At 38.7% G+C, this 22,454-nt stretch overlaps 1 protein-coding gene across 1 annotated transcript; it reads left to right on the plus strand.

Moving 5' to 3' along the window:
- The first annotated feature begins 314 nt into the window (after nucleotides 1–314).
- On the plus strand, nucleotides 315–5,152 carry LOC139732410 (uncharacterized). The gene has a single exon (XM_071643275.1). It carries the CDS (start codon nucleotides 446–448, stop codon nucleotides 1,823–1,825), a length of 1,380 nt encoding a protein of 459 aa, XP_071499376.1. The 5' UTR covers nucleotides 315–445; the 3' UTR covers nucleotides 1,826–5,152.
- Nucleotides 5,153–22,454: the final 17,302 nt, after the last annotated feature.

Raw genomic sequence — 22,454 nt, forward strand, 5'->3', positions numbered from 1 at the left:
GTTAATTAGAACTTTAAGGGTCCGTATTCCGAAAGTCTAAAGAAAGATCTAGTGTAGGACTAGAATAGGCCTACCTAGGGCAGGCCTGTTTATAAAACTAAGTAAGAAGTCTAAAACTAAAACTTAACCACTCAGAATCCTAAGTCTCGTGAAGTGTCAATGTTCAATTATCTACTCCATACCATACTGTGTTGAAATTAAATAGCTGACAATAGATTATGTGAAAAATAGGTAAATGGACAAAATAGAGACAGTTTTATAAGTTGTATTTTATTACGTAAGTCTCCGATCGAGACTACATGTCTCATCGGGTGTAATATGAGATCCCGCTGGTCACGTGTGTGGCAATTCGTTGGCGCGTTTTGTGTGTGTGAAAAGGATTTTTCAAAACCCTCGAATATTCAAGAATTTCGCGGAAATTCTTCCTTTCGGACTTATCAGAATAATGAAAGAACAGAAGGATAGAAGATCCGCTGGCGTGGCCGCGGAAAAAGAAAACAAAGAGAAGAAAACTGACCGCGCAGCGGCAGAATCTTCGGGCGAAAACAGAGCAGCAATGGAGTCACAACAGGCGGTGAGTGCTAGCCAAGCTGACCGCGCAGCGGCAGCGAAAGGTACGGCTGCCAACACGGGCCGTGGACGGGGAGTACCGGCGGTGATGGAGGCTGGCGACCGCGCGGCGGTAGCGGCGACTCGGCCTCGGATTGCTACGAAATCCAACTCGTCAAAGTTGACAAATGATAACTTTGGGACCGTAAACAGTCGTCTTGATAGACTCGAAGGCTTGCTCTGTCAGTTCATGGAGGCTCTTCCCAGTAAAAGGGGAGGGGTGGCAGGCATGGGACATGCACAGCCAGACCGACATCTTGATCGCAGTGGAAGTGATTCAGCCTCTGCTTCAACTTCTAGCGTTAGTGCAGATTATGACTTGGCACATACAGAAGAAATGGATGTTGAGGATGATGACATGGTGCATGCCTTGAGTGCAGGGCATAGCTCAGAGCTGGAGTCGTGCGTGGATAGGGCAGAAGCACAGACAGTACCAGCTTTTGCTGCTAAATTTGCGGTGGCATCAGATATTGGACAGCCTCTTGATGAGGAGCTAGCAAGCTCTGTCAACTACTTGATGAGCCATCATCTGGAAGAGAAAGTGCTCGATGAGACAAGTAGCAAATACCCAGTGCCGTCGAACTGTCGAGGGATCGACACCCCGAAAGTGAATCAGACGATCTGGGACAACCTCTCTGCCCCTGTTCGTACGAAGGATGTGAAACTTCAGAGGGTCCAAAAATCCCTAACAAGAGGTATCTCGGCTTATGTCAGCCTGCTCGATCCAAGCAACATATCTCCCGAACAGCAAGACGTTCTAGCTTTGTTGTGCAACGCAAACTTTGAGATGAATGCTCTTCGTAAAGAATTGATCAAGCCGGATCTGAACGCGAAATTTACTCATCTCTGCAAACCAACAAACCCTGTAACCAAGTATCTCTTTGGGGATGACTTGGGCAAGCAAGTAAAGGACTTGCAAGACCAGCACAAAGCGGCGGCCGGAGTGATGAGAGGCGGGTTTAAAAGACCCAAGCCGGCCTATCACCCCTACCCAAGCCAAGGGTCTCAACGCAGATACAAGGAAGCTGGTTGGGTGTCGCGGACATCCTACGCGGATTCGTCAGGGAGCACATCTAGGCCTTTTTTAGGCCAACGAAACCAGTGGAGGAAGAGGACCCCACAAGCTCCCCATACGTTTACCCCGACAGCGTCTCGAGAGGGACGCCAAGCCCCACAGTACCGGAAGCTCGGCCAAGGGCAGGGCAGGATGAAATAGAGCAACTCCCAAACAGTGATGAGGTAAGGGAGACAATAACATCTAATGTCAATGATATTGCAGTCGGAGGTCGACTAAAGCTACATATGCACAACTGGGGAGAGCTTACATCTGATACATATATTTTGCAAGCTGTACAGGGCTACAAGCTTGAATTTGACCCAGCTAAATATCCCCCTTGTAGGGAAAAACCCCTTCATGAATTCAAAAGAAATTCTGAGGAAATGGCCTCGATTCAGGAAGAAATCAACAAGCTGGTTGAGAAAAATGTCATAGAAGCATGTGAACATGTAGAAGGGGAATTCATATCAAATATTTTCACAAGGCCAAAGAAGAATGGCGGCCTCAGGGTCATCTTGGATTTGACAGAATTAAACAAGAGTATTTTGTATCAGCATTTTAAGATGGATAATATCAAGACAGCTCTACCGCTTATTTCTCCGGGAGATTATTTAGCTTCAGTCGATCTCCGAGACGCATACTTCACGGTTCCTATCCACCCAGATTCTCGAAAATTCCTGAGATTTACATGGCAGGGAAGGTTATGGCAATTTCAAGCACTTCCCAATGGGCTTAGTTCAGCACCAAGGCTCTTTACAAAACTGCTAAAGCCTGTTTTGGCAACGCTCAGGGAGCAGGGCCACATTGTAATTGCATATCTAGATGATACACTTATCATTGCAAAAACTGCCGAGGAAATGCAGGCAGCAGTGAGCGCAACTACTAAGTTGCTATCAAATTTGGGGTTTATTGTTCACCCTGAAAAATCAGTTTTAGAGCCTACTCATGAGATTACCTTTCTGGGTTTCAATCTGAACACTCTGGATATGAGTGTTAGGCTTCCAAAAGAAAAACAGGAGAACATAAAGCAGTCTTGTAAAGAACTGTTGGCTACTGAGAAACCTGTTATCAGAACAGTTGCAAAGGTTATTGGACAACTAGTGGCATCATTCCCAGCAGTACAATATGGCCCTCTCTATTATAGAGCCTTAGAGAAAGACAAGATTCTTGCCCTTGCAAGGAACAAGGGACATTTCGATAGGCATATGACCTTGTCAAGAGAAAGCATCCATGAAATTCAGTGGTGGATATGGAACCTTGAGTCACAGTTTAGCCCAATGCAGAGGGCAAAACCAGATGTGGAAATCCACACAGATGCCAGTGGTAAAGGCTGGGGGGCAACAAATCTGTGCACTTCAACAGGTGGCAGATGGAATAGTGATGAGTTGAAAGAGGCAAATCAGAATAAAATTAACCTGCTAGAAATGGTAGCAGTTAGTCATGGGCTAAAAGCCTTTTGCTCAGAGAAAAGGAGCAATCATGTACTTGTTAGAGCAGATAACATAACGGCTGTCGCATATCTGAACAATATGGGTGGCACAAAATCTCCTGAATGTAACCAAATGGCCATTGATATTTGGGAATGGTGTATTAGTAAGGACATCTGGCTTACAGCTGCTCACCTACCTGGGCGATTGAATATTGAAGCAGATCGCATGTCTCGAAAATTCTCGGACAGCACAGAATGGATGTTGAATAAGAGCATATTTCAACGAATAATCAGGAGATTTGGTGTGCCTGAAATTGACATGTTTGCCTCCCGCCTAAATAAACAGGTAGACCGATATATTTCTTGGAGGCCTGAACCAGAGGCCTGGGCAGTAGATGCCTTCACAGTTGATTGGAGTCAGTGGGAGTTTTATGCCTTTCCCCCATTCAATCTAGTGCCAATGTGCTTGCAGAAAATTCAGAAGGATGAGGCATGTGGGATTTTAGTGGTGCCCAATTGGCCAACACAGGTTTGGTACCCTATCCTTAAGAGTATGCTGGTTGAGGAACCCATGTTAATTCGAAAGAGTAAGACATTATTATGTCAACCAGTTTCAGGCACCCCACATCCTTTGAATAATCACTTGTCTCTATTATGTTGCAGGCTTGGAAGGGACTTTACGCGGAGCAGGGCCTCACACAAAGGACAATAGACATCATAGCTGCGTCGTGGAAAGGATCCACTAAAGCACAGTACCAGGTGTACATCAGAAAATGGAAAAGATTTTGTGCAGAGAGACACATTAATTATTTGAATGTCCAAGTTTGTGATGTCCTTGCATTTCTTACAAATATGTTAGACAAAGAAAAAGTTGGATACAGTAGCCTGAATACAGCCAGGAGTGCCCTTTCCACGTTTCTCATAGTTGATGGTGGACGACAGCCTCTTGGGTCGCACCCACTTGTAAATAGGTTTATGAAAGGAGTTTTTCATTTAAAGCCGCCTGCTCCTCGCTACTCTTCTATCTGGGATGTTAAAGTCGTCTTGGACTACCTCAGAAAGCTGTCTCCATCCAAGGCACTTAATCTGAAGCAACTTACTCAGAAATTGACTATGCTGATAGCACTTGTTTCTGCACAAAGGGTGCAGTCTCTTCATGTTATCCACCTGGACAGGATGAGGTGGAAAAAATCATCTGTTGAGATTTCTTTTGAGAACACACTGAAACAAAACAAGCCTGGAAATACGGGATTCAGTGTCACACTAAATGCGTACCCTCCAGATAGGAGATTGTGCATAGTGAATTATATGAAAGAGTATGTGCAGCGGACACAGAATCTAAGAGGGATGGAGAGACATTTGTTAGTAGCTTATAAGAAGCCTCACCGTCGTGCATCAAAGCAAACAATTGCACGTTGGATTAAGACTGTCCTACATGACGCTGGTGTCGATACACAGATCTTCAGTGCTCACTCCACAAGGGCGGCCTCTACGTCAGCAGCACAAAGGAGTGAGGTGCCTGTGTCAGAAATCCTCTCAAGGGCTGGATGGGTGGCTGAGAAGACATTCCGCAAGTTTTATTGCAAGCCCTTACAAGATACTAACCAATTTGCCCAGGCTTTACTGAAAATGTGACTTGGCAACTTCAGTCTGCATATGGAATGGCAGTCTGCACAGAGTGCACAGGTATGTCTGTCTGTAGTGATGCCGTTGATGGCTTACAGATGTATTGTTCTGTACGTGACTACAGGGCTTTGAAATCTCATATTACACCCGATGAGACATGTAGTCTCGATCGGAGACTTACGTAATAAAATAGGAAGATTAAATGAGAACTTACCTGTTTGAAATTTAATCTTGATTTTATAAGTAAGTCGTAGAGAAGAGACTACATCCCTCCTCTTCCCACACTGCGACTTACGTAGCCTTATGCAGGTAAAGTTCTCAACATCTTCATCTTCCTATCAATATATCCTGTAGTCTCGTACAGCTTTAAAAAATTGCCACACACGTGACCAGCGGGATCTCATATTACACCCGATGAGACATGTAGTCTCTTCTCTACGACTTACTTATAAAATCAAGATTAAATTTCAAACAGGTAAGTTCTCATTTAATCTTCCTATTTTGATTCTTATCTAGACCCTAGTGAGACTGGGTTGCGTAAAATGCATGCATGATCCCATGCTGCATGCTACAAATTACAAGTAAAAAAAAGTTACATTACAAATATACATGACATAAACAACTTTGGTTCGATCCAGAAGGAATAGGCCTAGAGAGCGGATGTCACTTCGATCTAGACCGGTTCTAGATGTATTTTTTTTTTCTAATTACAGAGACCTGTCTCGTGTAGGGCTTAGACTAAACCTTCTAGTTTACCTACTAGGCTATTTTTTTCTCTGTCAGTATCGTTCATGTAGGCCTTTCGCCTGAGGCTGTAGACTCGACGAACCTGCTACGTAGCCAGCCTAGAATAAACGATATAAAAACTAGTCTAGATCGATCTAGGTCCAGACATCCGATTTAGATTTATTTTGCTCTAGACAGACTCTAGCCTAGACTGTACAGATCTAGATCTAGATGCTAGTTAGCGGCTAGGCCATGTAGCATCACATTACAGCCCTGGCAAGCTTCATATTAAACACGTAACATTACAGCAAGATCGGTCTGGGAATGTAAGCAAAACGTTCCAAGAACGATCTGTTATTTGTTAATGTTATGAAGCCTACTCTGTAATCAGGGCATAAATGGGGGGATGGAGGATGCATCCCCCAGGGCCCAAGGTTGAGGATGGTGCATCATGAATACTTGTGCAATGATGTATATATGCATACATAATTGTGGCAGAAGATTAATCCTAGTCATTCCGCTGTAGATACTGCGTTTTTCCTTGGGGAAATTAGTTCCATTGTAGATACTGCGTTTTTCCTTGGGGAAATCAGTCAATTGCATGGGGTTTCCCCAAAGTATCTACATTTTCATCAATGACTTAAAGGGTGTGTACAGTTCTGGTCGAGGTGAGGATTTAGCTTTTAACATTTTGCGAGATATTCAGAAACCACTCTATGAGATGTCAAAGAGCATGCAGTTCAAAGGGGTATCAAAAGTTTACTCGATGAAAATCGGTTTTGAAATGGCTGAGATATAAAAAAAACAACGTGAAACAAAGAGATCCTAATAAAGTTGTGGCATGTCGTCTTTTATTATTAGCACTTTTTTGGATATCTCAGCCATTTGAAAAACAATTTTCATCAAACAAATGTTGAATTCTTCTTAAAATCACAAGCTCTTTCATATTTCATAAGAGGCTTTTCATTATCTCACTTAGGAATGTTCAAAACATGAATCCCCACCTCAACCAGTACTGTACAGTCCCTTTAAAAACAAAACAAAAACACAAAATGATATTTTTCCAGGAAAATTGGTAGCTAGATAGACTAAAATTCCACGATGAAGGAATTTTTCAAAAGAGTATATTTTCCAGGGGCTTTGGCAAAAAATATAAAATGGTGAATATCTCGGTTGTTGAGAAATGGAGCTGGATGTAGATACTGCGTTTTTCCTGGGGGGGGGGGCAGCGTAAGCGAAGGCGATTTGGTCTTTAGACGTAAGATTTTGGCCAACTTTTGAGATTGACATCCCACTTTTCTCTTCAAAATTCCACATTTTGTAGATTATATTTCGAAATGTTGATATCAATCAGAAACTAGAAAATTTCCCCTACAACGTGATACCAAAATGTCACTTTGGTCCCTGAGGTCATTATTTGACCTTTTTCGCGCTGTAGCGCGAAATCACATTTGCCGAGAAGTTTCGGGTTTTATCAGAGCGGGTCTCATATATAGCCGTACGGCAAATCGGCTCATACACATTTGGTAACGTTACTCAAATCCGATGTTTCTTGTAGCGAACGGAGCTACGTGGTCATGGGAATTGGATGTTTTTTTTCAATCTCAAAAACAGTTTGTGGGTAAAGTTACATCGTCTAAAAGATATCCAGTTTTGTTAACTAGCTTCTTAGCTTTCCGTAGATATCAAACTTGTCATATTTCTAGATTCTCTATAAATTTCAACTTTAAGTTTAGAATTGTGTTTCGTGTGGTTTCAAAGCAATTGTATCATTACAGCCAAATGCCTACGAGTACGTAATAGTAATCGAGAGTAATGTTAAAGAAGATGGAGTACATGTTCATCGTCCCAACTCAACAGCTTTCATATACGGAGTTTCGACGTTGGGTGCTCTTCCCGGTGTCTTTTGGCAGATAACTTCACTATCTCCGTGTTTCATTCTGTTTATCCCAAATAGATTCTTATAAATCAATCATAAGGTGAAACTGTTTTTCACGACGATTGCTAGTACATGTATTTATAATCTAATTTGCCATTGTTCTGCAGGGCTTACGTGCCATGGGAAAGTGGTGATTTGCGGTTTGATATCAAAGGGTTGGATTTAACAGACTCTACATCTAAGTATCTACGCTTATTATTGCCTAATAGCAGATATTTCCTTCTGAGGTCGAACAGTCACTCTTGATACAAACAGTCTTTCGTTATCCCGATCATTGGATTTTGTTTCAAATGAGTATGATTATTTTCTTACCATTTACCACATGTGTTTTTCTACTCACAGAATCTACAATCATAGCCGCGATGGCTACCGAATACACGTCAACATTACGAGTTCCTCGTTTTAAACTTCCACTGAAGTTCGTGGAAAATAACATCACCAGTCATCTTGATAGCACAGTAGCAGATAATGGAAACAACTTACAGATTACGTGGTGGCTCCTTGATCTGGAAAACATCGCGCTGGACTTCTCCAGCGAATGTTGGTGTATGATGGTGGTAGATGGTGGTAGATGGTGGTAGATTCTTGCTGCTTTCTAACGTATCCACTCAAGACGTCGGCCGAGTTCTTGGGTGTTACGTCTGTCAGCCTGTCTTTTCTCACTCATTCCTGTTCAGTTGGGTTCGCTGTCATTCCATCTCCGAACAACGTCGTAGTCAGGGATAAAACCACTTTTTAATTAGATTAAGTATTACAATAATAAACACTCGATTAACATACAGTAAGTTGTACTGACATTATTCCATGCAGTACATTTGAGTGATTTACCTGCATTATCAGAGTGAAATTTACCAGCCGATCTCGGTTTTCCTAAGCACGTATATAACATATTATGCACATACAGGGCATAGGCTAATCTTAGTTGGAGGGCTTTTTGTCAATCTCTCTGTCTGTCTGTACATCAGTCGTTGTGAAGATGAGCTTTAAGAATAGGTCGCGTGCCAAGTTGTGCTCAACAAGTTGATACTTGGCCGCTAATTCCTATTGTTGTTTGAGGGAAATGTTTTGCTTTCTAGCAGAACGAGCCTATATTACCGTAAGTGCATTCATGCAAGTACACTAGATCCCTACTAAAACACTCCAGGTTCTCATTAAAAGATATGGCATTAGTCTTGAGTTAAAGCGGATAGATAGACAAAATGATAGCGCATAGTTACCTAACCATCAGACAACTAATCATACTTGGCAAACGGACATTACTTTACGAAATTAACGGAGTCCAAAATCCTGTTTATGTCACATTTACATGGCTGAAAACAGAATGTTGTGTACATTTGCAACAGTGTCCGGATATCAGTATTCTAGAAGCATGAACGTTCGTTAGGTATAGTCACTTTTTACGCACATGTAACAACATTGTGAACATTATGTTAGTAGATTTTAATGGTTTTCGCTCAATAATAAAAATAATAATGACAGGGTCCTCTGGTAGAACAGTATCAACATTGGAGAGGCTACCCTTGATAAAGACTATATCATCATGGTAATGATGATGATAATAAAAATGAAAATAATAAGTATAATAATGATAATGACAATAATAATGATTATCATAATGATCATAATTATTGCCATCATTATTATTTTGATTATTATGATTATTATTATTATTAGTAGTAGTAGTAGTAATAATATTATCGTTCTTGTTATTATCATTATTAAAACTTTTCTCCGTGATTGAGACATAGATTTGTTTATCTGAGGTACATGATTGCATCTCACCGGATTCTTCGGAAAATGTATTATTATTTCATTTTTTCTAGTTCTCCAGAAAGGAAGTAGAACTTAACTTAGAACTAAAATTTACTTTCAGATTCTCACCATAATCATAACCGGTGTTAGCATATATAACACGATCGAATGACAATATCATATGATAAACGTGATGCCATACAGCAATCGTGATTTGTTGGGGTTTTTTTTCCTCTTAAACACAATGACAAACACAGTGAAGGTGAAATTTCAACATCTCAATGTTAGATACGTGAATTCCCCTGTAAATATCTTGTGATGGTCAGGTTGTTTCTGGGTAGAGACTGGATTACATGATTGCATACTATTGTAGAATATCACAGTCAAGCCCTCACTCCTGTGACATGTTGGTGGGCGCTGATATGATTCTCTGACTATTACAATCTACCCGTGGCTTCACCTGTTTCCTGGTGTGTGACGAGGAAGAGACAAGATTACAGGGGTTGGTTAAAGGCAACACATGTTTTACAACGTTTGCTTTTCTCTTTTGCCTATTCAGGCATTTATTTCCACGTAGAACATGTCTGAAAAAGTACAAATTGTGTGTTTCAGTCATTTTTTTCCAAAACATATTTGAAACAAAACATACTTGATATACTTAGTCAAAAGATGAGGAATATTATGCACATTCTTTTTCAACATCTTTCTAAAATCTTATCAATTTATGAATATTAAACCCTTATTTTCAAAGCTTTAAATAATGCTGCTATTAACAGTAAACAAAGTCAAGTAACTTTCTAAAATGAATATATATATATATATATATATATATATTCATATAAGTATTATGAACATATATATATACATATATGTATATATAAGTATGTGTATATATATATATATATATATATATATGTATATATATATGTATATATATATATATATATATATATATACATATACATATATATACATATACTAGTAAGTGATTCTGACGCGCTCTGCCGAAATGAGTCAAAAGTCCCGGAAAATGAAACTTTAATTATGTTCATTATCATGTGGATTCCATAGAATATCATATATAACTAGACTTAGAATTTGTCAACACTGACAAATTAGGTGATCCGATCTATTCGAAAATCAATGATTTGAGTCCTGACCCCAATAGGCATGCCCATACTGGTTTAATTTGTGTTGAGGGGACATTGGCCTTGTGATGTTTGGATTCTCATTCAGAAAAGGGAGTCAGACCTGCCATCTTTGGTACCGTATTCCGCATACACTAACGAAGATACAGAATGAAGTATATTTGACCTTTGACCCCACTTTGCACATCCAAGATGGCATTTGAGCAAAAAGTGGTTATTTTGTGAAATGATTCTTGTAACATGGTTTTTGCGTGTGCAAAATATGGGAAAAATAGGACATGTATTCACCAAGATACAGGATGAAACATTTATGACCTTTGACTCTAATTTACATACCGAAGATGGTGTCCGATCAAGTAGTTGTTATTTTGTAAAGTTTCTCTAATGAAGATTTGTGACGAGCACAAAAAGAGATCATCCGACATCGTACGGCTCAATACCAGAAGTGCCTTTTATTCTCACGTCCCCTCAAGAGAGGGCGTTCTTGATATTATGATATAAGAGCATACATTACAATTTTATGAAATAATGAACGTGACATGAAATAAACATGTGCAAAAATATGGGGGTGATAGAGGCTGTTTTTCTTGAGTTATTGCAAAGAAAGTTGCTGAAAGAAAGAAATATCTTAAAGGTATTAGCCCACATTTGTAAACCTGCAGCAATTGGTCTCATAGTTAGCATGGACTTTGGGTATGATTGCAGTAACACCTGTGCAAAATTTCGTTCCAATTAGTCCATTACTTTCATAAAAATAAATGAAAATGCACCGTAATCCGTATGCATGCGTATAACGCTCGCTAGCTCCTGTCCACGTACGTGTTACATGTACAATGTACGTAGCTATAGCCCGCGCTCGTAATTCGATTTTGGGTCGGGTTGACCCGGTTTGAAAATTGATTTTAAAACGATGATTTTCTCTCTTTTATCGAATGGTATAGACAAAGAGCGACAGGTGAGGTATGTTACTGTTATAACTTGTACTTGAAGTCATATTGGACCTGTTTTATGCAGTTTTGATTTTCGTGGGTTTGCAAATGTGGGCTAGTACCTTTTACACATCGAAGATAACCTTTAATTTCAACCAAGTTTTTTAACGTAATCCCAACATCGTATGAAAAAAACAGAGGTCACGTTTTCGATAGCGCGAAGTCTCAGCTACAACATATTAAAATCTGGGAGAAATTCACCGAAGGGTAAGTGAGCTAGTCGTCGATAAAGACAATCATGTCAATTTTCACATATAGAAAAATTTCCTCCCATAGAGATAACACGTCATAACGAAGATACAGGAAGAAGTACATAATATGACCTTTGACCCCACTTTGCACAGACAAGATGGCTTCTGAGCAAAAAGTGGTTATTTTGTGAAATGATTCTTGTAACATGGTCTTTGCGTGTGGAAAATATGGGAAAGACAGGACATTTATTCAAGATACAGGATGAAAAATTTATGACCTCTGACCCTAATTTACATACCCAAGATGGTGTCCGATCAAGTAGTTGTTATTTTATGAAATAATGTACGTGACATGAACTAAACATGTGCAAAATATGGGGGGGGGGTGATAAGCACTGTTTTTCATGAGTTATTGCAAAGAAAGTTTCAGAAAGAAATATCTTAATACATCGAAGATAAGCTTTAATTTTAACCAAGTTTTTCGACATGATGCCGACGTCATATGGAAAAACGAATTGCACATTTTCGATAGCCCAAAGTCTCAGCTACAACATATTAAAATCTGAGAGAAATTCCCCTAAGCATAAGTGAGCTAGTGCTCGAGAAAGATAGTCATGTCAATTTTCATTTCCAGAAAAACTGCACTCCCATTGAGATAACACGTAAACTGGTCAAATTTGACAAGATTACTTTCAATCCATTTTTACGAGGTGATGCCGTCATCCAATCAAAATTTTGTTATACAAGCATGAAAGAGCATTTAATAAGCTACAACATACATTTGTACTGAAATCTGGGTGAAAATCGGCAAAGGATAAGTGAGATACGCTCGAGTGACCTTGAAATTTGATGACGTCATTTTGAAAATTTACCCTTTTTACTTTATTAAGAAATTTGATATCTTTTAATCATTTTTCAGCATCGCCAACCCATGAAATGACATGTACAACTCATCAGCTTTCAGAATATGTAAAGAAAATGGGGGGTCACCGTCCATCCCTGACGAGTAAAATCGGATTTAAAATTGGCGGTTTTTTGGCATAGTTGCACTGTATATCGCCCTTGACGCACGCGCGGAATTTCAACTTTGACGGGCCCGTATGACGTCATATTGAGTTGGATTGACTTGGAAACGTACTAGAATTGTTCCCTGACATTTCAGACATCCGATCCATGTGAAAAAATGGGAAATTTCTTTTGCATACAAGCTGTGTGTGCGTATAGCGCGCGCGCGTACGCGTCCGTCGATATTTTATAAAAATGTTCCAAATGACCTGAAACGTGTGCAAAACAATTTTGAGCTTGATTAGAGAATGTTAAAATTTCAACGCACGCGTACGCGCTCGTTCAATTAGACATGATCAAATTTTAGGACAGGAATCAACAGAACCTGACTTGAACTATATGATATGTAAATTTTATTGAAAAATTCCATTCCATTAATGTGATACGAATGCAAACGTGATTTCACATAATGACGTCATAGTGACGTCACGGTTGACTGATCACAATGATACATTAGATCTGTCATGCCTAGAACATGATACATATGGTATAAGTTTGAAAGTAATAGGCGAAGAACTTTTTGAGTTAACCGCTACACAACATTTGAGGAGAAAGAAATAAATAATCAGTACAGATACAGAAGGTGATCCGAGAGGATACTCGGATCACCTAATTCATACATACGTGTGAATGCATACATATATACATCATATTCCATATCTTGCACCTACAACGTTTGCATAAATCGGTATCACTCTATTGCCACAGAAATAATTTTTTGTTTGACCTCTAGATTATTTAACATCATAAAATGAAATTGTTTTCCTCCATTTGTCTCTATATTGTTCCCTAAAAATACTTCCTCCCAATTGACATTGAAGTTTATAACATTTCCCAAATGTAACAGACCTTCTGCTTCATTTTCTCTTTGAAGAGTGAAAGAAAAATTGGAACAAATTGAATTCGATTTTTAAAAAAATCAATTTTCTTTGTTATATAATGGGAAACTAGGCGAAATGTGAACAGATGAACTGTTTGCGAAAATAACAATTGGTGATTCATAACAAATGGTAACCTGTCCTACAAGGGTTAGATTAAAATTAACTATGATCCCGTAAAGTCAGTCCCTGTGCCTGAAAATATCGAAAACGGTGCATGTTGTCGTAGTGATAGCTTGGCACATTTTTTATGTCGTATCATGTCTGTGTTTCGTTTTTCGCCCAGTATCAACACCAGCAAACAAAAAAAAATAAATAAAGCAAACCAAGCACACGCCAACATGAAGGTGACATACATGTTAACATGACTAGTAACCACAATGACTGTATGGTGGTCAAGTGGTGACCACACTTGAGGACTGCACGTATTACGAATGAAGTTTCAAAAATCCTATTCTACGAATAACATTGTGCAATGAGTTTTCTTGACGCACAATCACTCGACTGACATCAAACCTTGAAATTTCAGGGAGCAGCAAGGATTTTCCTCTATTCTTAAACCACGAATTACTTACAGCTCTCTTGCCGTACTCTGGGTCGATAAGATACCACACAATCCCACTGTCTTCATCAATGACACATTCAACGATGTTCGATGATAGCATCCCCCTTTTCACACGAGGATCGCATCTCGCCTTAATCAGGGAACGAGCAGCTTGTGAATGTTTTCTTTCCCAAAGACAGACATAGCATCCCCCTTTTCACACGAGGATCGCATCTCGCCTTAATCAGGGAACGAGCAGCTTGTGAATGTTTTCTTTCCCAAAGACAGACATTTCACATGAGATATTGAGTTTTCGAACATAATCATCAAAGGTAACAACAATTCAGGATTGGTGGCTTCTTCCCGTTACTGGTGTGTTTATGGGTCACGGATCACCTCCTCGGGTTTGGACAATGACATTGTGGAATAAATTGTAAGATATAACATAAAAATAATTGCATTCAAGTGAAGTGGAGACTTTTGGTCGCGTGCATATAGTGATCTCCTCCCGTGCAAGATTTCCATTTTATATCCAAGTACCCAATTTTACGTACGTTGTATCCAAAGAATAAGAATGCTCAAATCAGACACGCTGCCCACCTTCTTACCTTTACATTGACAACACAGCATCAATATCGTCAAAAAGGAAGTTCTTGATAACAGCGTGTACTTTCTTGCACATTTTGATTACGCAGAGTAAATACCTTAAAGCACTCGGGAAGATTTATCTCCAAAATCAAATGCTGATATGATTGCATCAAGTCATGCCCTGTTTGTGTCAGAATCTATTGTGAATTGCGGGGTCGTGATGACTCTATCTCCACGTTTGACTCTATCTCCACGTTTTTAATACTCTTATATCATTTATCATTCAGTTCTAGCCGAGTATATATACAGCAGCTTACAATATAAACTAATGAAGCAAACCAAGCACATGCTAAGATGAAAGAAACGTACATATTAACCTGGTTACTTATACGACTCTCTGGCAAATTGTGCGGTCCAGTGAAAATAGTGCGGGACGATTGAATGCACTGAACCTTCGCAAACCCTATCCGAGTAATAAGATTGTTTGTGGTGATTTGTTGACACACAATCACGTGACCGATTTCTAGCTCCGAAATGTTCCTCAGCAGCAAGGTTTTACCTCGATTCTTGAACCAAGGATTTCTAACAGCTTTCAGGCCGTAGTCCTCGCCCAAGAAATACCATGCAATCTCACTGTCTTCATCAATGTCACATTCAAAGACAGCATCCCCCTTTCCACAAGAGGATCGAATGTCGACATAATCAGGGAAGGTACAGCTTCGGAAGTTTCCCTTTTTAAGGACGGATAATTCACATGAGACGTTACGATTTCGAGTAAAATCTTCAAAGGTGACAATCTTTACTGCAAGCCCATCAGCTTTTGAGCCTAGTCCTTGAAGGTTTAGAGTTGGTGTTATTCCTTGCGAAATATTCGCACTGCAGCGATATTCTATCCATGTTACATCAAGAGTATCGCCGGCAAAAACAGGCAAAATATTACATCGAGGACTAGAAAAGTCGTTTTCGTCCAGAACCCGTTCAATGTTATATGTGCGCAGTAGTACTCCGTTAGATTTGCAAGAAAATGATGAATCATCCTGATTCCTTGTCACTGCGAAAGTTAGCCATGACGCCGTAGCATTTGTATCTGCCGTATACTTAGACGGAAGAAAACTGTTTGGGTCACCGACTGTGAACTCATAACTTGATCCCGATTTTGATTTTAAAACCCAGCTGAATCTGTTAGAATTGCCAGGGCTAAGGCATGCCAATTCTTGTATATCGCCGACGAATGCATGGGGAATTGCCACGTTATCGGCGGCTACAGCCGATACAAAATAACACAAAAGAGCTGACAACATGTGTGGTAGCATCGTCACAACATTCATCAATGATTCAATTATGGCGGTCCTCTGAACTATACACCACGTTCGGTACTCACCACCACGTACGTCTGTAACATTAAATCATTTTGTTTCTGATCTACCTTCATCGGTCTCTCCACTCTCTCTCTTTCTCTCTCTCTCTCTCCATTTCACACACACAGACACACACACACACGCAGCGTGCAAAATGATATCAAAATGCCACATGTTAAGCCTTCTCAAGCTTTTCGCCTGTCCATCCGTTTGCGCCTACGAATATCGCTCCAAATCACAAATGCAAATATTATAGGTGTGGTTATGTCGTCGCCTCATTAAGCTTCACTGTTTCACACAAATGTTTGATGAATCTCAGTTTGCGATTGAAAAAAAAGGAGAGTGTTGTGATTATTAGATTTGACTTAGCCATTCAATAAAAACGTGAATTATTCCACGAAAGTACGAAAACTGAAAATTGTAGGCTCCTACCCAATAACACGTTTCGTTATGCAATCAAAATCCTTAAATTTTACATTATATTGTTTTTGGTTTTTTTTTTCAAACTTGTGAATACCAATGTTCTTGTTATTGTACTTCGATGAAAGTTCAGGTATCACCACAGCAACGGCCATTGTTGAGTGTAGTTGCTACCTTGGATAACCAAGGAGGTCCTAAAGAATGGAGTCACAGTCGTCTATTTCCTTTGCTAGATGTTCGATGCCTCCGCTCAAAAAATATTTGAAGCATGTGCCAAACATGATCTGCCGCGCAGACACGAAGACAATTGACTCGTGTCTCATTGCATAATCACCAGCCACTTTCAAAGGAAGATAAGATGGTAATTGTTTTTCGCTATCCTTTCTTATAAAAGGTAGGTGGTACAGACACGAGGATGCGCGAATAGAAATTGAGCAAAAATTGCTGAAATAAATGATTAAAAATTACTCGACTGGGCATACCCTGGCACTAATCTGATGTATCTATCAATAAAGAATTATACTTGAAGATTATTCCATATTAGTTTCATGTGTAGAAATTGAGCGGAAAGGTGATAAAACCAGCTTTCCAGGATGGTGCAGTTTCAAACATTTTCACATGATACAGCTCTGATTTACACTTTTGCTCAAATTTTTGGACGGAACTGACTTTTGTTTTACATGCTTTATCATTAAGTGAAATTTCATTTCATTTAGTAAATAAATAAGCAAAATATGGCCAACATTATAATAACGTTCAAAATGAATCTTCAGATTGCTAAGCAAGACGGTGGCGTCGAACAACAATCATAAAAGGCATAAGTGCACCTATGGAATTCTTTTGTACATCAATAGAAATCTGACAACTCTTTGAATAATTACAGCCAGTTGGAACCCATGCATAAAACCTTCTTGGGATAATTGAGATTTTGATTGCGATGAAACGTGTAAATGGTGTAAGTCTCAGTGTACATGTGTGTTGTTATTTGATTTCGTACAAGCAGTTATTTCCTTGAGAAAAAAATAATTTCATTATGTAATTGCTCTGTTACTATGGCAACGTCTCTGTGACTTTTACCTACCACTAATCAATCAGCGAAGAGACAGAAAGGGATAGTAAAGTCAAGTAAAGTCAAAGATTCCTGGACTAAGGGTTACCAGCAAGAAGTGAATACTTAGGGGGATTGTAATCTAATTCTATCCATTAACCATTAACACGAAGCACCTATATACAAGTCTAGTCCATGCATGATAGAGGCTTGCAATTGAATGCATGGTACAGACACGTCAGCTGAAATCGCATGTCCTTCACCAGCCATGGACTCTGAATCTTGGTTTCAAAATGCAATATTGTATCATTGTAGTAAAAAATGGGTTAAGTACGTGGTCCATGATCACAATGTCTAGAGTGCAATACCAAGAAGATGCGATTATGCTATTCATCCTATTTGATACAAAGTTTCGACGTTGGCTGTTCTTTGTTGTGTCTTTTTACAGATAACTTCGCTATCTCCACGTTTCATTGCGTAATGCATCTTTACATGGCAGGCTAGTAGATAGAACTTCAATTCTATTTTCCAATTCGGATCTTGACGCCCAACAACTTTTCTTTCAACAAGCAAGGAGGAAATACATCTCCCAAAGGAACTATCTCAGATTTCAATAGACTTTAACGACCATTAGGAGTATACACAAACTCATATTGCTTTTTTTTTTCTACAGGACTCAGGGAAAGTGTCATTAACTTGCGATTGATAGTCAAAAGAGGTGGATTCAACATATTGTATGTTTCAAGTGTCTATGTTTATTACTGCTAAACCGATGTCCACGTCTTTTTCAGAGTGAATAGCTATCATAAAAGCACTCTTCCGGTATTACTACGAAGAAGTCATACCGGTTGATTTGTTTCAAAAGAATATGATTATTTTTCTACCATTTACCACATGCGTTTTTCTATTAGCAGAATCTGCAATCATCTGACAACATTACAAGTTCCTCGTTTTAAACTTCCACTGAAGTTTGTGGAAAATGACGCCACCAGTTATCTTGATAGAAGCTTAGCAGATAACGAAAAGAACTTGCAGATTACGTGGTGGCTCCTTGATCTGAAAAACATCGAGCTGGACTTCTCTACACGGATGTTGGTGTACGATGATGGTAGATCTTTGCTGCTTTCTAACGTATCCACTCAAGACGTAGGCCGAGTTCTTGGGTGTTATGTCTGTCAACCTGTCACTTCCCTCTCGTCATATTCAGTTGGATTCGCTGTCATTCCATCTCCGAACAATGGTCTAGTGAGGGATAAAACCATTGATTTGAGTGCGGAAAATGATACCTACATTATATCTACCGTTTTTCTTCTCCGCACTTTGGGTGATAACTCTCAACGCGTTTGGCTGTTGGATTCACTGGCGCAGTATGGTTAGGAGGAAAATGAATACAGATGAGGATCCAGCTCCTGTTTCCAGCGAACAACGCTATGCCACAACAGAAGCGAACAGGAGGAGTCTGGTGTAGAATATCATCAAATACCGATGAGAGAAATGGAGACAGGAGCCTATGAAGCTCCATTAACAGCAGAAGATGACAGAAGACGGTGCATGAATACGAGTAGAAACCAGGCCCGGGTAGAGTACGAAACCATGGACACCCTGCCTTACGTCAACGTTTATTGAAGTATGTTAAGACTACAGCATACATCCACTATTCTACTCATAATCACTAAATCAATCATTGCTATTTCTATAGCATTTATTCCGCATAGTTTTACAGTGTATCATGAAAATGCCCCGAAACGATTGCTTTGTTTAAACGTACTATATTTTTTTTTCAGTTCATTTCAAGTATACTTTATTTCTTTCCAACCTAAAGTAGAATATGAATTGTATATTACTTTCAACTTCTCAATGTGTGATCGAGTAAGCTTGTCGTTGCTAATTGCCTTTTTTATCTACTTGCTTGCTGAACATAAGCTTCAAATTCAAACGATGAAGAAGAATATCTTAGATGACAAGCAGTATCATGAATCAGAATCGAAGCCCACTTATGAATATCAGCTTGCATGTGTATATTGATTGTTTTCAATTTCACAAAGCAAAGCTAATAAAACAGGAATGTATTACTAATTAGTGCTAAATATGGAAGAAAACGCAGGATCAAAGTAAAATACAAAGCATGATTGACATTTTGGCAAATGTGATCAATTCTAAAGGAGCAGATCACATTTTTAATCAACGTTGAACAATGCGTTGCCATGGTAACATATATTTTTTTAATATGTTATAATATATGATGTTACGATGTTATGATATAGCTGATTCTGAGTTCATGCACTGGTCGGGAACCAGCGGTATGCACCTAGAATCACCACAATCTTTCTGTCATGTAATGTGATTTTCTGTTTGTATTTTGTGTTGAAATGCCAATAAATAATAATAATAATAATAATAATGATAATAATAATAATGATAATGATAATAATAATAATGATAATAATAATAATAATGATAATAATAATAATAATAACATGATTGCTTGACAGACGTCAGAGATAACTTTGTAATAGTCCTGTCTTCCATGGAATCCATTTATACAATCACAAGGTAATGCTATGAATTGAAAGTACCTTTATATAATCGAACATCCCTAATTACTTCTTTTATCCATTTGATACCCAATATTGCATTCCCTGCCACCCAACCCCATCATCTCTTCTGTTATCCTTTCCATTTACTACCGGTACTGCTAAACAGCATGATTACATTTGGGACGCCTAACAATAAACATGGGTAATCACCTTTTTTTAATCGATATAACCTATTTCACTTATAATGGTAAAAGGATCAAGTCCATCGAAATTCGAAACATTATTTGTAATACTATACATTCTTAAAGCGTTGTTTGCTATTTGCAATACATTTTGTTATATTGAGAAAAATGTACTTCCCATGTAGTTCACAAACACAAAAGTATGCAAGACTTCCACATTGATACGTTGATTTATTATGGTGAATATCATACTTGCGAAAAAAAAATATTACGAACTTAATTTGTGAGGAAAAAAGGCAAAAACTTTCTGTTACATTCTTTTATTCAATTCCATCCCGTACGCACAGAGGCTACTCATTCCGGTTTGTGCTGGTGATACATGTTAATTACAGATATTCAAATCATATATCCCTGCATGAGACATAGAAAACATTTTTTTTTCTTATGTTAAGAAATCAATGAGCATGTTTACGTATTGTTGTCTATACTGATTTTTTAACAACCTATATTTCCCCAACAGACGTTCGTAGTTTACAATGCAAGATAGAATATTACAACAGTATTTCAAATATGATTGCCCAAAGAATTACGCTCATTTCACGATATATCACTTTCCTTTTGTAAAACCATTTTGTCTTACATGACATGCGACTGTAAAATCGATTTTACGCTTTGTTGCAACCACAAGGATTATAAGCTCTGCATGAGGAAAGTATAACTATTCGAGTTATAGAGAATATGCTGTCACTAAGATGTTTGGGGGATTTTTAATATTTTCTTACATGATAAACCTTCTTTCCCTCAAGCATTCCTTCTTCAAATTGTTTTTAGAAAGGTTTACTTATCTTGTGAATGTGTACTTGACATTGCATGACATGAGCAACCAAACTATAAGTAAGAGATCATTAAATCAGAGGGGTGAAGATGTGTTAAGAGAGATAATTATCAGTTGTCTCTCTGTGCAAATGTGTTTGTAAGATCACTAACGTTGATCTATGTTTTTAACAAACTTGTCAGAAAAAGGAACCAGTAGGATTCGAACTTGTCATCTATACTGCTTTCCGGGCAGTCAAACAACAAGACTATCCCTGGTTACCGGCAGTGACACTATGAAGTCGGACAAATACCAGAGCTCTGAAATTGTAAATATTAAATGTAATCTAGATTTATCACAAATACTAAGATTGAGAGGAAACAATGGTTGTGCTTACAAATATGATCTGTTAAAGTATGTGAAGCTTATGTTCTGAACTTGTTAAAATCCTTTACTGTACAGTAAAATATGGCTTAGGGCACAGAAACGTTTTTGCTTTGTTGTCATGCAATGTTTGTTTACTCATATTTTCATTTAGGTAATTACGCATGCAACAAGTCAATGAAGATTCCATTAGCATGTCTCATGGGTGGTTGTGACTTCCTTCATCATTTTTTTGAGTGGTTACCAGACCTAAACATTTGACTTATAATGGTTACGTAGTTATGATGGAGACGAAAATACTGTCAAGTATACCGAATGTTGTAGTCATTGCTAAGATGGATCAAATATCTTTGATCTTGTCTGATTGGAGGGAGACACACATTCGGAATAGCTGAGAAGACGTATACCCCTGTTCCACAGCGCAGTCTACAACTCACAACAATCAGTGCCTTTTCCCCGCCCCTTCTTCCAAAACGTGTATGCCTGCCTTAGTACATGAGCGCAATGTCGGCATGAAGCACCAGTTAGAAGGAAGTTTCCGTAGCTCCTCCTAACAGGCACTTTTTAGGATAATAATAATAATAATAATAATTGCATTTATATGGCGCTTCATACTGACGTTTCTAAGCGCACTTTGCTACTCATACAAATAGACCAGAAAACACAATAACATTAACAAAATTAACGTTAACAGTAACAAAAGAAGAAGAAAGAAAAGAAAAGAAAAGAAAAATACATGTGATACAATGGTACAATAATTGATAACTGTGTGCGCCTCCAGAAAAAAAAAAATATATATATATATTACAGCTGATTAAACAGGTGAGTTTTAAGAAGAATTTTAAATGATTCGACAGATGAGGCATTCTGAATATAAAGAGGAAGTTTATTCCAAAGAGTGGGAGCAATGGAAGAGAAGGCTCGGTCACCATAACGGGTTTTTGTACGTGGGCCATGAAGTAATTGGAGAGAGGAAGATGAACGGAGGGGTCTGGCAGAAGAGGAGGAGCGGAGAGAGACTAGGTCTTGAAGATATATGGGTGCAAGATTACGTGTGATTTTGTACGTCAGAAGTAGGATCTTGAAAGTAATACGGGAATGTACTGGAAGCCAATGGAGTGAGCGGAGAACAGGAGATATATGGTCATGTCTCCTACTAAGGGAGACTAA

This window comes from Diadema antillarum, unplaced genomic scaffold, assembly GCF_040938485.1.
Source record: "Diadema antillarum isolate AM-2024a unplaced genomic scaffold, OU_Dant_1.0 seq00000420_RagTag, whole genome shotgun sequence".
Classification (NCBI taxonomy): Eukaryota; Metazoa; Echinodermata; class Echinoidea; order Diadematoida; family Diadematidae; genus Diadema; species Diadema antillarum.